Source organism: Crinia signifera, chromosome 1 (assembly GCF_055691185.1).
Source record: "Crinia signifera chromosome 1, ASM5569118v1, whole genome shotgun sequence".
NCBI classification, from domain to species: Eukaryota; Metazoa; Chordata; class Amphibia; order Anura; family Myobatrachidae; genus Crinia; species Crinia signifera.
Window position 1 is genome coordinate 415,823,265 of NC_139217.1, and position 16,637 is coordinate 415,839,901.

General features: G+C 42.4%; 1 protein-coding gene across 2 annotated transcripts in view; it reads right to left on the minus strand.

Annotated features, from left to right (window-relative positions):
* The window catches only part of RASA1 (RAS p21 protein activator 1), an 80,250-nt gene continuing 63,613 nt past the window's right edge, over positions 1-16,637 (minus strand). Inside the window, exons 21-25 of one of the 2 annotated variants that reach the window (XM_083151825.1) lie at positions 15,167-15,234; positions 14,513-14,601; positions 4,291-4,368; positions 2,507-2,641; positions 1-755 (exon numbers count right to left, since the gene is read on the minus strand). In XM_083151825.1, coding sequence (XP_083007951.1) covers positions 672-755; positions 2,507-2,641; positions 4,291-4,368; positions 14,513-14,601; positions 15,167-15,234 — 454 coding nt within the window. In that variant the 3' untranslated portion in view covers positions 1-671. Of the gene's footprint in view, positions 756-2,506; positions 2,642-4,290; positions 4,369-5,049; positions 8,137-14,512; positions 14,602-15,166; positions 15,235-16,637 lie in introns of those variants that run through there. The other variant, XR_014450516.1, reaches the window with a different exon arrangement.

The window sequence follows — 16,637 nt, forward strand, 5'->3', positions numbered from 1 at the left end:
TACTGTACAAAATTGTTTAATGCATGCACATCAGATACAACAATCAATAAATTTAATTAAATCAATTATTTACGGGTGTAAACATTTTACAAAAGCTTTTCATTATACATCGTTTTGATGGAAAAAAAATATCTACTATAAATCAGTGGCACATAAAACATCTTATAAACTTAACATGATCCCACAAAGACAGGACACAAATAAAAAATAATAGCACTTGTTCCTTGTCAGTTTTTTAAATCAAAACTACATATCGTTTTTTTGTTTAAACAATCGCAAGCAAGAACCAGTTAGAAATACCAGTATAAAAATAGCTTGTAATCCAGTTATAAACGTCTGTCGCAGAGCAGAACGTGTACACAGTCAGCCACCAGGTTTTTGGATTGTAAATTTGGCATAATGCGTTGAGTTGGAGTCTTCTTGAGTTCAGTAGACAAAGGCTCAGACTTTAATAGAAGTCAGTTGAAAATGTGAAATGTACAATTTAGCTGCACCAATTAGTTTCAGGAGACAAAGCACCCCAACCTGCTGATGCCAATGTCAGTAGAATGTCTTTGCTGCATAGTCCCACACATGTGGCTATTATGTGCTATTTTTTGGAAAGAGCAAAATGAAGTAATATTGTGAAGTATTTTCCAGGTGTACGCATGCAAACTGCTGGGAAGTAGCTGCTACCTCGTATTGTTCGTTAAAGAATACTGATTTTGTTTCTGCTGCAGAAGCTCTGTAATCGCGAGAAGTTTTTTGAGGACATGCTGTTAATTAAAAAAAAAATACATTGATGAATTAAAATTCCTATGAAATAATTACATACGGTAAATCAAGAAATGTTCAGTCTATTAATACACAATAAATCATATGCAGTTCTATTAAGGGGGTATTCAATCTGCTGCCGCTATTTCCGACGTGGGAAATAGCGGCAGCTCCCTATTCAATGCGGTCATTAACGACAGCATTGATGAGGGATCACGGCAGAACGGGCCCGACTTCAAAAGCTGCCGACCCCGTTCTGCCGATACCGCCCGTGGATTGTCGTTATCTGGCCCGCAGATCGACAATCCACGGCCGTTTTCGCGGCCACGCCCCTTTGCGCCGAGCGGCAGACAGGACATTGAATCCCGCTTGTCGCTCTGCAGTCGATCTGACCACAAACGGGCCTGGATCACGGCTGTCGGCGGGGATAGACAGCCGTGATCCCACATTGAATACCCCCCTTAGTCTTTGTCAGGACTTTAACCGAATACAACCTCATTTCCCCACATAATAGACCCCACAGGGGATGTTAATCTTCAAAAACCAGGATTGAAACTATAAACTGAAACTACCACCGACCTTATAACAAAGTCAAGTGTTGGCAATATTATGCCGTTTTTCTCTGAGCCAGTGCTTCCCAAGATCAATTCAAATGGTACTTATATGTTAGTTGGGCGCCCACTATAGTTGGTAGGCTCATACCCCCCACTATCCATGTTGGCATGGAGTTGATTTTATATAGTGTGGCGAGCCTCCGAGCCCAAAGCGTGGTGAGCGAATGCGTAAAAATAAACAAATAGCTTAGTGAGTACCATTCAAATAATTTAAGGTTAATGAAACAGGCAAAACCAATGCTCGTGGCTGCCAATCATAAAATATGTGGAAAAACTAAAGTGAATCTTGTCCCTTACACATACTTGGTATGACATACTAATTGCAATATATTAAATTTAGAAACAAATATATGAAAACTAATCAATAAGGAACTTTTAACCTAGGGGTGTTGTGAAAGGGTGCCATGATTCAAAGATGTTTGGGAACCACTGCTCTAAACACATAAATGTAGCCGCAGCCGCATGTTAAAACACAATGTTCCAGATGTATTAGCCTGGCAAAGAGATAAAATGGAGATAAAGTGGAAGGAGATAACTCACCAGCCAATCAGCTATGTTTGAAATATGACAGTTGGGAGTTGATTGGCTGGTGCGTTATCTCCTTCCAATTTATCTCTTCGCCGGGCTTAATACATCTGCCCCAGTGTTCTTTTCTATTCAACGCCATGGTTTATTACACTTAAAAAAAAGTGGGGCCAACTGTGGATAACCGCTTGGGACCGCATAGAAATAAAGCTTCTAGTACGATGGATTGGAGAACATAACATGTGCTAATCTGCAGCGGTAACAGAGGATGTAACTATTATACAATCTAACCCGGATACAGAATTAAGAACACTTCTACTTGTATTAGACTAAATTTACAAAAGATTCTAAGAATGAAAATCACTTCTCTATTGCATCCTAGAAATTTATATACAGAATCTCATTTGCTGCTATGGGAAACATCACCTCTTAATTTTTTAGAAGCTTTAGTAAATTTATCCTTAGTCAAACAAATTTGAAAAAAAAAGTCCAAAAACTGAATATGACTTAAGCAGCTCTAGAGCTTAATGTTATTGGATTTGAGCACACATTGTTAAATGAGCCGGGCTAACAAGTGACTGGTTGTGCGATAAATACATAAATATAGTGAATACCTGTTGTGCCCCACGTTCATTACTAATGGTCCGGAGTTCATCAGAGTGTGCCACGCACATTTCATGTAAAGCTGCCAAATTGCGGGACAGGTCTGCCCGAGAGTGCTCAGTAGTATCTGGCAGTTCAGGTACATTCTGAAAAATACACGTGGGCATAATGAAGGTTTAGTTCAGTATCTGAGGACTTTCCTCCAACTGACTTCTGATCAGCTGAAAACAAATGTCTCAACATTAAGATACACATAAAGCTAACTGCTTTCGGGATACAGGTCGAAACCTATTTAGGTTTACATGCATTGGGTCGACCACTGAAGGTCGACCCTGAAATAGGTTAACAGGGTTGGAAGGTCGACATAAGCATTAGGTCGCCAATGGCAAAGTCCAACACTACTTGCTACTTTCCTAACCCCCCCTTTTTTTATTTTGAGCCATGTGCCGACAGGCGTTCTTTCATGCCCTACCACCCACTACAGCACGGTTGGAGAATAAAATAGTGTGCCAAGCGCAGCGGTACTCTTTGACGGTGTCCAGGTCGACATTCAGTGGGAAAAAAAAGTGAAAAACTCATGTCGACATTTTGACTTGACTGACCTTGCTATTGTTGACCTAATGCTCATGTCAACCTTCCAACCTTGATGACCCAAGCCAGTGGTTGCCAATCCATCGCTCACGGCAGCGAATCGGGTGGCTCGACCACTCTGCCGCCCACCTGCCCCTCCATTATATGCTGCTGCTTCCATCCCTTCTCCCCCTTAGCCTAAGGGGAGGAGAGCGCATTGCGCACTCTCCTACCCCTCACTGTGAATCCCTGTGACTGAGCCGCCCGTCTGCCAATCAGAGCTCGTGGGCAGGCAGCCAATCAGGAGCCGGCCCGTGAGCTTTGGCGGACGACCCAGTCACAAGGAAGGGAAGGAGAGATGCGCGGTCTGCTGTGCTCTCCTTCCCCGAGAAGGGAAGCGGTGACACACTGGACAGTGATAGCGGCACTGCAGGGGACCGGTCCTCTCCCCAGCAGCAGCATCAATGGTGAGTGTTCTGCTGCTGGGAAACCGGCACGGTGGGGGAAGTACCTGGCACTGTGGGGGCATACTTGTTGCTGCCACTGTGGGGGCATTGCTGGCACTGTGGGGGCATACCTGTTTCTGGCACTGTGGGGGCATACCCAGCGCCATGGGGTCATACCTGGCACCGTGGGGGTTTTCCTGTTTCTGGCATTGTGGGGGCATACGTGGGAGCATATGTGTATCTGCCACTATTGGGTGAATATGTTTATCACACCCCCATTTTCATTGGACGCACCCCATGTGGCTACACCCATTTTTTGGCACGCGCCTACAGTACGGTATGTGGCATAATGTGTCAGGGGCATTATTTGGTTATTAGGCAGATTTATTTATTTTTCATTTTAGTAGCTCTTCAGTTGGTTTATTTTGCCGCAAGTAGCTCAGACCCCAAAAAAGTTGGAGACCACTGACCTAAGCCATGTCAATATATTTTAGGTGCTGACCTTCAGTAGTCAACCCAATGACTGAATTTGAATACGAAATTGAACTTGCAAACGGTATTCTTAATGACAGAACTAATACCGTTTTCATCCATAATGATCTTCTATTCGTTATACAATCGGAATTTGTGCAAGTACAAATGCAAAAGAGGCACAAGAAACAAGCAAGCACACATCCTCATGTACCTTTAAGTTGACTCGCCATGATAATAAACATTCAGAAGGGGATTTCACAAAAAGATACAGGATTCTGCTAATACGACATTCATGACGAACTCACCCCAAGTTCATCTAAGAACATAATCATGCGATGCTTGTTACTTTTAATGAACGGATTTACACCTTCCATGTAGGGCTCCTAGGGAAGGAGAAAAAAAATCAAACATACATATTATCCACTACAGCAAAATATGAATGGTCAGTATAAACTGGACGAGAAACATATCATAAGGATGCTAATAACATAACACTTTTCTTAAAGTTACATGAAGAGATTTAACAAGTGAATCTCCAAACATCCAAAATTGCTTGTTCTGCCCATAATGGACAGAACACAGACAAGTTTACATTAAGATATGCAAGAAATGATGAGTATAAAATGTGTGACAAAAGAAAGTCCTCCCACTAATGACTGAACATACATGTAACACTTTCCAAAGAAGATACACCAACACTATACAAAATGGATCAACATTGCAAGCTCCATAATCTATTACAAGCCTTTGAAAATGGAAATGAATTATACATTGTTAAGTATAGTATTTAAAACTGCAGAACAGACCCGCTGAGGTCCACTGATAAAAACTAGCCTTCATAGCGGGGAAGATAAAGTGTCAGCTTAATCTGGTGTAATGTATTCAACCAAAAAGGTAATACAAACAAAGATTGACATTTCTATTGGTGGGTCCCTCTGATAATGCAGGGAATGTTTCATTATCATCAGACAGTACGGTGGTGGTGTCAACAGAGATTGGTGCATCAAGTAACTAGTAAAAGTCCAAGTGTTAATGTTAATATGAATGAAAGTACAGATTATTACCTGTTAATAGGCTTTCCTCTACTCCACCATGGCAGCATACTTCTGGGTTTCCGCCCCCTTGGGTAGATATCTGAAAGGAACAAAAAAAGACACTGCCCCCCTATATAAGGGACCGCCCTCCTAGGCTCTGTGTCTTTCATTTTACAAGCTTAACTCATATAATTATTCATATTAAATAACACACTCAACCCTTTAGTTCAGGGCTGGGAAAACGGCTGCCATGGTGGAGTAGAGGAAAGCCTATTAACAGGTAATAATCTGTACTTTCCTCTACCTCCCCATGGCAGCATACTTCTGGGTCTACCCTAGCAGTTTTCTTCACTGGGAGGGCATAGTAATATAATGTAAAAAGGAAAAAGGATACTGGTTTCTTTCACCGTATCTACAGTGTGCTCCAAGTCTTTCTTATGAGTACTACTTCTCTTCTACTCCTCCTTTTTTTTTTTTTTTTTAAATTACTGCACTAAGAATTCTTCTTCCTAGTTTTGTATCTTCAGTAGCCGCCACGTCCACCCTATAGTGCTTGGTGAACGTGTGTGACGAGGACCAGCATGCTGCCTTACACACTTCTTCCAGTGACGCCGCCCCTTTTTCTGCCCACGATGCTGCTAGCGCTCTCGTAGAATGAGCTTTTAGCCCCACTGGAGGATCTAATTTCCTAATCTTGTAGGCTTCACATATACATGCCCTTATCCATCTGGATATCGTCATTTTTGTTGCTCCTAGACCCTTTTTTATCCCTTCTGTAAGCACAAACAGTCTCTTTGACTTCCTCCAGGCCTCTGATCTTTTTAGGTATATTTTTAATGCTCTACTTACCTCCAAATTATGCAGCCTTGCCTCTTTGGAGTTTGCTGGGTTCTTACAGAAGGACGGTAATATTATTTCCTGATTCATATGAAACTTTGAAACAACTTTTGGTAAAAAATGCGGGTTTGTCCTTAATACTGCTTTATCTTCGAAGAAGTTGAGGAACGGCTCCTCCGCCCATAGCGCCTGCAACTCCGAGACTCTCCTAGCCGAAGTAATTGCGACAAGGAAGACTACCTTGATGGTGAGCATCTTCAAGGGCACCTCTTCTAACGGCTCAAAGGGTGCCTCCGTCAGCACATTCAGGACCATGTTAAGGTCCCAGGGTGCCAGCGGGTTATGGAACACTGGCCTGATCCTTTTTATTGCCTGCACGAATCTTTGAATATATCTGTTGTCTGCAATTTTCAGATCCAGGATAGCACTTAGTGCCGATATCTGTACTCTCAGAGAGCTCGCTGATAGGTTCTTTTCCAATCCTGTTTGTAGGAACTCCAGAATTGTATTTATTCTTCTCTCATCTTTGCCCCCTGCTCTGCAGAAGTATATATATTTCCTCCATGTCCTGTAATATACACTGGATGTTGAATATTTTCTCGCTTTTAAAAGTGTATTCACCACTTTTTCCGAAAAACCCTTTCTTCTCAATGTCCTGGTTTCAACAACCAGGCCGTTAGCCTCCAGTTTTCTGGCTGCCTTTGATAATACCGGCCCTGCTGTATTAGGTCCTTGTAATCTGGCAGTATCCATGGTTCGTCTATCGCCATTTGAGTTAGTTTTGCAAACCACGCTCTCCTCGGCCAGTATGGTAGAATCGCGATCACCCTGGATTTTTCTCTGCTTATCTTGCTGATTAGCCTGTGAATAACCGGAAATGGTGGGAAGACATATGCTAGTTTCATCTCCCACCTTTCCGTCAGGGCATCTACCTTCCATGATCCTGGTTCCCAGTGCCTGGAAATGTAACAAGGCACCTTCGCATTCTTCTCTGTCGCCATAAGATCTACTTGTGGTAGGCCCCATCTCTTCACAATTGCCTCGAACACCTTTGGTGACAGCTCCCATTCTCCTGGGGCTATCCTGCTCCTGCTTAAGGTGTCGGCTAGCCGATTTTCCTTCCCTGCAATGAATACAGCCTTGAGGTTTACCACATGACTCTCTGCCCATTGTAGTACCTTCGCTGCCTCCATCATCAGGGCTTTGCTCCTCGTTCCCCCCTGTTTGTTCAGGTATGTCACAACAGACTGATTGTCCGATCTTATCACAACCTCCTTGTTGATTAGTAACTTCTGAAATTTTTTGCATGCCATCAGTACAGCCATCATCTCTCTTATATTGGAATGGCTCCGGCTTGCTTCTATATTCCATTCTCCCTGTGCCATCCGTTGTTCGCACACGGCCCCCCAGCCTTGCTTGCTGGCGTCCGTGGTTACTATAATCTGTGTCTGAGTTGCAAACGACTTCCCTTGACTTAGTCTCTCCATGTTGTTCCACCATCTGAGGTTTGCTTTTGCCTCTTTTGATAGAAAGATTTTTTGCCTCTTGTCTTTTTCTTCTCCATTCCATTGTTCTAGGAAGCATCCTTGTAATGCCCGCATGTGGAACCTTGCCCATGGTATAGCCTCTATTGCTGACGACATAAGGCCTAGCACTCGCATACACTCCTCTGTATGACTTATGTTTTCTTTTAACATTTTTCTTACTTCCTTGATCAGCTTCTGACGTCTGTCTTCTGTCAGCTTCACACGCATAGATTGTGTATCTAAAACCATTCCTAAGTATATCACTTTTTGTGCGGGTTCGAGGTGGCTTTTTTGATAATTTATCAACCAGCCGTGCTTTTTTAGATAGTCTAGCACCAGTTTTGTGTGCTGAGCTGACAGAACCTCTGATCTTGCCATAATAAGGAGATCGTCCAGGTATGGCCATATCGACACCCCCTGAATTCTCAAGTTGGCTACCAGCACCACTAATACCTTTGTGAAGGTTCTTGGTGATGTTGATAGGCCGAATGGTAGAGACATGAACTGATAAGTTCTTCCTTTTAGTCTGAATCTCAGGTATTTTTGGTGCCCTAAAAATATCGAAATATGCAGGTAAGCATCCTTTAAGTCTATCGTTGTTAGATAGGCTCCTTTCTCTATGTCCGGAAGAATGCTTCTGATCGATTCCATTTTGAATTTTCTTGTGTGGACAAAAGTGTTCAACCTTCTCAGGTCTAGTATTGTCCTGAAACCCCCTGATGCCTTCTTCACCACAAAAAACCTTGAGTGCCATCCCTGGTTTTCTTGATGTTTTGGTACTCTTTTTACCACACCTTGGTCTATCATGACCTGTAGACTGCTTAATAATGCTGATCTTTCTTCCCCGTTGCTTGGGACAGGTGACTCTTCCAGCCAGTCTCCCGGCAGTTTGGTAAACTCTATTTTGTAGCCTGAAGACACGACTTCTAATACCCACTTGTCCTGGGTTGATTGGCACCAGACTTGTTTGTAATGTATCAGTCTGCCGCCAACCCTCTGTCTGGCGTCATTGTGTCTGACGAAAGGCAAAGCGGCCTTCTCTGCCTCTTTGGCCACGAAAAGTACTTCTATTCCCAAACCAGGGCCTCCTGAAACTACGACCTGGTCTATATGTTTTGGCTTCTTTATAATCTGTTGTAGAGTACCTGAAGTTTTTGTTAAACTGTCCTCTTCTTACCGCCTTATCTTGGGGTAGCCATACGGACTTACCACCCGATATTTTTGTAATTATTTCGTCCAGTTGCTGTCCGAATAGGTATTTGCCCTGGAAGGGAATAGATAGTAATCTATTTTTTGATTGATTATCCGCCGCCCATGGCTTCAGCCAGAGCGCTCTCCTTGTCACTATGTTGTTTGCACTGGATCTTGCTGCCAGCCGTACCCCATCTAGGGAGGCATCGCACAGGAACTCTACCGCCATCTGAATGTTCTGTACCATTTTCATCAGTTCCGTCCTTTTAATTCCATCTAGCATATCCGACTCCAGGTCCTGAACCCATGACCTTAGGACCCTAGACGTAATAGCCATGGCTGATGACGCTTTGATTGCTGCACCAGACGTCACGTGCTGCTTCCTCAGGTTCATTTCTATTTTGCGTTCCATCGAATCCTTAAATACGTTAGCGTCCTCTAACGGCAGTGTTGTCTTTCTTGATATGCGAGCAATCGCTGCGTCCACCTTTGGTGGCTCCTCCCATGTTTTAACCTCTTCAGGGTTAAACGGGTACATTTTTTGTACTCTTATGGGTACAGGTACTTTTTTATCGGGGTGAAGCCATTCTTCCTCCACTATCTCTTTCAGAGGTATTGATAAAGGAAACTGCTTCCCCTTTTTCTTTTTATCTTTGAACAGTAAATCTTGAAGTTTTCCTTCTTCCTGTGTATCCTCAATATTCAGGGATTTATTAATGAGACACAACAGACTTTCTAACAGATCTGGGTTGAAGTCAATTTCTTCTTTCTCTTGAAACACTTCCCCCTCTTCTGCTTCCTCCTCTGGTCTAGCTGCAGGCCCTTCCTCTGGGTCATCTGAATCAGAGAGTACTACTCTTCTCCTTTTTGTAGAAGCCTTAGTACTTTCCTTTTTTGCCATAAACGTGTCAGCTAATGCTGTTTTTAACAGTGAGACCAGCTCCGTCATTTGGGGTAATCCCATCTGTTGTGTCCCCTCACACTTGTTGCATGTAGAACCTGAACATTTCTCAGGTAAAATTCTTTTGCATAATACACACTTTGCTGTATGCAATTTTTTATACTTGGCTTTCCCTTCCGTTTTTTCTTTACTGGGTCCTGCCCTGTATAAGTAAACGCCAAGTCACTAACTGTATGCTCCAACAACAACAAGAAGTATGTTCCACTAATGCTCCAATAATTCCTGGCTTACCCTGCATCCGCAGGCTGCTTCCTGTCCTCTTCCATAATGACACTTTCACAATACGCTGTACTCTAATAGAAAAATTCATACACTTAGTATCATTTCCGTAAGAACAGCCATTGCCCTAGCAGCGCTGCTGCTTCCACAGGGCCTTACCTCGTCTGCTGGTCTCAGAACACGTCTGCAGCAACCTCCACTGTTTGCAGACTAGTTTTAACTCCATGCCCGGCGTGCGTGTATCCCCGTGACGTCAGACGCCACCTCCGCTTCCGGGCGCCGTCTGATGACGCGCCCCATGTACACGCCGCGCTTACCGGCTTCAGCCTGCGGCTTCAGACGCCGCACACCTCGCCGGGCACCTTCTCCCTTGGACGCACTGGGCGGCAGGGAGCTACAGCAGACGGACGTCCCAGACCACACTTGATGGCGGGGGTCCCAGACACGATACGCTAAGTTCACAGCTGCACTGGGCAGAGGAACCAGCCCTCCTGATCTCCGCAGGTTAAGCCATCCATCTACCCATGAAAGGAAAAAAAAGACACAGAGCCTAGGAGGGCGGTCCCTTATATAGGGGGGCAGTGTCTTTTTTTGTTCCTTTCAGATATCTACCCAAGGGGGCGGAAACCCAGAAGTATGCTGCCATGGGGAGGTAGAGGAAAAGTACTTACCCTTTCTGTCTAGTGAGGGTTGGGTGAATCTAGTACATGTAAAGTGATCCAACAGGAGTGACTATGTTGTATGGTTCACGGTTTCTGGTATTCCAGTGGGAGACAAAAGAGTAGTAGCACCAGAGATGCTTCTAATGACACACCTGCTGGATTGAAATGTATCCAGCAGGTGTCCCAGAAGTCAATGTGCCAAGCTGGAGCCCTCAGAAGTTCTATAACTCTAGGATCACTGCTGAAACTATCATGCATAGAGTTAGAGGTGACACTAGACCCCATAGCCAGTATCGCCATGACAACTTCCGATCCCCAAACGTCTGACAGACCGTGCAGGTGGGGAGTTGGTCATGCCACATGTTGTATATTGAGCCCCACTTTAAAACACAGTGTGGCCCATGTTGGGATGTGCTGGCATACTATTTTGGGTGTGGCTGCCCTCCTCTTAACCAGGCATTAACACATCACTGCCCATAGTGAACCTGAAGGTCAGTTTAGCCAGGACATTGAAAGACTACATTGCCCAGTTACAATTTAGCAAATACAGTAGATTCCTTTGTGTTTGACAGAAGTTTAATGTGCCCACTCCCACCCCCCCCCCCCCTCCCACTATTGAATTCAAGGTTAAACATGCCCAATAGATTCTTGCAATAAAGAACCAGGGCAATGCTACCATATTGGCCATTACCATATCATCCATTACATGACAAAACTTTAATCCATCTTGTGCTCAGTTCAATATCCTAAATCAGTGGTTCTCAACCTCGGTCCTCAAGGACCCCCCCAACAGTGCACATTTACCAGGTCATCTGACAGGTGCACAGATTCACAGACACATTTTAAACTCACATGTGGTGCTAATTTTTTTCTCCTGTGCGGAGACATGAAAAACGTGTTGAGGACCAAGGTTGCGAACTACTGCCCTAAATGATCTAATCCACCCAGGATAACCAGCAAAGAATTACAATAATACTACAGCTCAGTATGAAGCAACCAGCTCCAAATGGAGGTATAGTAGCCAAGTGATGGTAGTGTCTATTCTACAACTGGGGCACCATTCAGGGAGTATTTGGTTTGGCCAAGCAGCACAATTAAGAATGGCTAGTAACAGCAGGTTACTGATGGGGCATAGAACCCCAAACAACCTGTGAACCACCGACAGGTTGGAAAACAAATCCTGTCACACTTTCACCAATGACATCTTAAGGACCTCTAAAGCAGCAGGAAATAAAAAATAAGATCAGAAGCACAGATTAAAGATGTCTCTTTTAATACATCTTCCTCTTCAAATGTAGTGACCCCACCCCCGACTTGTGACTGCTTAGCACCAAAGGTTTAGTGTCTACCACAATGGAGGTCAGGCAGAGGTGCGTTTAAACACCATACCGAGAGTCTGCCATATTACAAGGTGACTTCCCTCCAGAAAACAATATTGCTAAATCGGCAGCATAGCTAAGCCTAAAGGTGCCCACAGACGCATCGATCCCGGGGTGCGTTCTGTGCTTAACTAGCACGCATCGCATCGTATGCCTTGTGCATGTGATGCGATAAAAAGCTAGTACAAAAAGTATGTGCAGCACATACTTTTTGTACTGTGCGATGAGGTGCCGCGGGAGCGCGCACCCCATCGCATAGCATCGCCGGGATCGGTGCGTGTGGGGGCACCTTATGTAGCAGGCTATTATAGGATCCAGATCAGGCCTTCGCAGTCAGGTGAAGAACTTACAGTCCATAAACGTGTCACCTCCCAAAGGGAGACCACTGCTTTTACAATTGTGCAGATGATCTTACTTTTTATTTTCAAATCAATGACTACTGTCCTTTCAAATCAAGTATCAAAATGAGAACGTCTTATGGCTTGGAAGTGAAAATGTTTGCCAACGACATGCATGGTAATGTGACACTGCAGTGTTTTCTTTCTGAAATATCCAAGTCATCATACAGAACAGTGATGGAGATACAGAAATTGAACCCTCTCTCACAGTAAGCATTTTATTAGCACCATATTAATATGGTTATGAAAGAGTGGTTCCTATAGAGGCAAATGTTGACTGAGGATTACAAAAAGTAAATATTAATATCTCATATTAAAAAAAAGAAAATTGCACTAAGCCTGTTATGTGGATTTCACAGATTTGATCAGTTGCTACAGTACAGTGAGAGTGGCCAGATGGGTGATGGACTACGGTTACAATGGAATGGAAGGCATGCAATGGAAGTGCAGAAGCAGTAACCAATTAATAGATTAAAGTAAATAAAGCTTTTTTTCTTACAGATCCGGAGTAAAAAACGCTGCTTTGTGGCACATCAGCATCATGTCCCTCCCATGCCAACCAGAATAAAAGGAATTGTTATTAGACTATATTATGTACTTCATGCATGTAAGCTAATGCAGCAAAATTACCTACTGTACTGTAAGAATATTTTACTCAACTTGAAATGAATGGTCTAGAAGAATGATTTGGTGTCCTGTTTTACAGATCACACTTTAGGTAACACGTAAATGTTTTTTTTTTCCAAACTACGATAGTTAAAATGTGAGATGTCAAATTCAAGTAGTTTAAAAATAAGATGCATCTTAAAAATATATAAAATTCAACACCTCTGGTGGAAGATACAAAACCTAAGCTATCACTGTTTTATAAAGGTTATTTCATTATATAGAAGATAGTATTGTTCTATTAAGGAATGCAGAGCTGCATATAGTTGTTATGAGAGTGCCCCCAACTGAAACTGTAATATGTACATTACACAAATGGTTGCATTATATACTGTAGCTTTCCATATGCTCAGACTGGCACTTCATGACTTCACATGCATTACTATTCTGGAGGGCTTATCCCAAAAAAGGTGTCATTACTTAATTTTATCCCTTTGAGTGCCAACATTGCTTGAGCGATCCTCAAAATATCCACTAAAAATCTCTTGCAGCACGTGTTCTTTTAGTATAGATAAATACAAATACAGCCAAGTCAATTCATTGAAATGTAGTTAAATATTGCACTCAAAAAATAACAGTCGCTGTGAGCGACGCTGGCATTTTGACAGGTTTTTTAAGGCTCTGTCACATCAACGTTGTCACTCAAAAGGTTAAAGAGTCTTTAAAATGGTGTTCAATAACATTGATAGAAAATGTTTTGTACTTTAATAGCTTTCCATAATGTGTGGGTTATTTCACCTATTGTCTATTAAATGGCCAAAACCTTACTCACCTGTTCCCTCATTAGATATTTAGAAGTGATAAAAAAACTTTAATATCTGACTTTGTGAAGTCAAAGATAGATGTCAAAAGAAGAAATGTAAAATCCACACAATTCCAAATAACACCTTATTGACTCTCTAATGTGGAATAGTTGGGGATAGGCAACACATACATGTTCCATATAACACCCGAAATCACCCACTTGGCTGTAAGGTATTTCCTTCCCCTATTGCTATTTTTTATTTTCTCGGAGGGTAGACAATTTAATCAATGCCAAAAGCTAAATTCAACAATTTTAAGAACATGTCCTAAATCTGCTGTAAAATCTAGTAAAGCTTTTACAAACGGGCCTTTTCCTAGTATCAGGGGCTGCTACTGTATGTGCACCAGTTTCTCCTCATCCAGGAGGTTGGGACTGTTTTATTTACCGGTTATTACTGACAGCTCGATGTTAGGTGATGTAAATAAGACATATGTTGATGGTAAAGCAGATTCTTTAAAAAGTCATTTCCAACCACCCTTACAGAATAGTTTGAAGTCCCTCTGCAGGGATTGTCAGGCTCCTGAGGAACATGCCCCTTCAAAGCGAGGCCAATAGGAAAGCAGGCAGCAGAGAATCGTAAACTGTTAAAGTTCTCGGGACAATAATAATGGGATTGGCAGCCAAAAGGGAAGTGAAGCGATTAGAAGAGGCAGGGAGGTACCAGGTAACTTAGGCAAAGGTGGCCACATCGTACACATGCGGAGTTAGCCTTTAATGTATAACCAAACTGCACATAAGACTTTACAAAATATGCCTGCAGTATATAGTGTTTTATTGACTATTCTTTATATAGAATAAATAAAACACATGCACAATATATTAGTCTTTTCCAAAATAAAGTTTACTTACTTTGGCTCCAAATTCAACCAAATTTGCTAAATTTTGCAGAGACTTGGCGACCAGCGTCAATGTTCTCGCAGCAGTTGGCGAAGGTGAATCTACCAGAGATTAAGTGTTCAATTAAATGTGCAGTAGAGATTAATGACAGCCTTCTGAGAGCAGGTCCTAATAGAAAAATATATGCTACAATTAAGAATTACTAGTGAAGCAGTCTGCTCTTTGCCCTTTTAAAGGCATAGTTTCCCAAACTTTACAAAAACAAATTAAAAGTATTAGGGAAACATTAAATGACCATGAAGATATTCCTGCTAAAATATGGTGTATTGCCTTTGATCAAGGCCTTTGACTTAGGAAGTTGCACAGATTTGTGTCCAAACAGGCCTCAGCCTTTTCCATTTTGCACCTCTTTGTACATTGGTGCTTTAGTAAATCACATCTATATATGTTGTAAAACACTGACATTTGTGATGTCTTATAATCTGGATTGGTAGTTTCGGAAATTAGCACATAGACCTGTAAATTATTAGAAAGGGGTGATATACTTATCACCCACAGTGATAACTAGGAAATTTCCCGTGTTCTAGTAGAGGCTTATTTTTAATGTTATAACATGTTACAGGAAAACAAATTTATAGGAGAAGTGCATATTAAAACTGTATTTACCTGAGATGATATTAAACATCCTTGGGTTAAGGATAGCAGGGCAGATTAATCGTAGAAAAACAAAGCCACTGTAAGAAGAAATAAGAAAGGAATGGTCACATTGCTTCACACCTGCCAATTCTTCACTCTTCCTATACTTTCAAAGCATTCCAGTTACACCCTCCCTTAATGGTCACAATGGTGCAGCTGAAAATGCTGTTGGTAATGCTTTGCTTTCTGATCAGACACATAGTAAGGCTGGTTAAATGTACAGTGCATCCGGAAAGGATTCACATTGCTTCACTTTTTGTTATGTTACAGCCTAAAGATGCCCATACACACTGCGATTATCATATGCGTTTTGGGCTATATGACATCGTATGCTATTTGCGTGCGATGCGATCTGAAGCTAGTTCAAAAAGTATGTGCAGCACATACTTTTTGAATTGTGAGATGGGATGTGCGATGGGATGCCCGTGGGAGCGCGCATTGCACAGCAAATACTCACTATGTATGGGCACCTTTATTCCTGATTTTTTTTTTTCCTCAAAATTCCACATACAATACTCCATAATGACAACGTGAAAAAAGTTTTGGGAGAATTTTGCAAATTTATTAAAAATGAAGAAATCACATGTACAGTACATAAGTATTCACAGCCTTTGCCATGAAGCTCAAAATTTAGCTCCGGTGCATCCCATTTCCTCTTGAGATGTTCCTACAGCTTAATTGGAGCGCCACTAAGCCCCGCTGTGACTCTCCCTCTGCAGACCAGAATGGAAAATTTGGAGGATCACCCACTATTGGACTCTGGCATATGCTGTTTGTGAGATGATAGTGGTGTTTATTTAATCTATTTGCTTAATAAGAGAACTAGTAGCGCTCTGATCCTCCATCTGAGCTGAGAAAGCTGGTTGATTGAGGAATTGCCACTTTAATGGATATTGAATATTGATGACAGATTTATAATAAACAGGGACTGTTTAATACTTTACCTTCTGTAACTTACAGAGGCGTCCCACTATAGGGAGAGCCATACCTTTCTATTTCCATTACACATCTGGAGGTATAGGGGATTACTTTATTTACACTCACTTATAGAACGGCAGCCACTGACCTGTGCGCACCTTGTGGATTCAGCATTTTCTTCTATACAAATATAAGGGAACAGAAAAATATCTGCTTATTTGATGGTCCCATTGAGCACAGTGACCTCCATCAGGACTCTTCCTAGAACTGGCCGGCCGTCTGTCTAAACTGAAGGATCGGGGGAAAAGGGCCCTATTCAGGGAGGTGACCAAGAACCTGATGGTCACTCTGTCAGAGCTACAACATTCCTCTGTGGAGAGAGGAGAACCTTCCAGAAGGACAACCATCTCTGCAGCAATCCACCAATAAGACCAGTGTGGTAGTTTGGCCAGACGAGTGCCACTTTAGTAAAAAGCACATGGCAGCCCGTCTGGAGTTTGCCAAAATGCACCTGAATGACTCA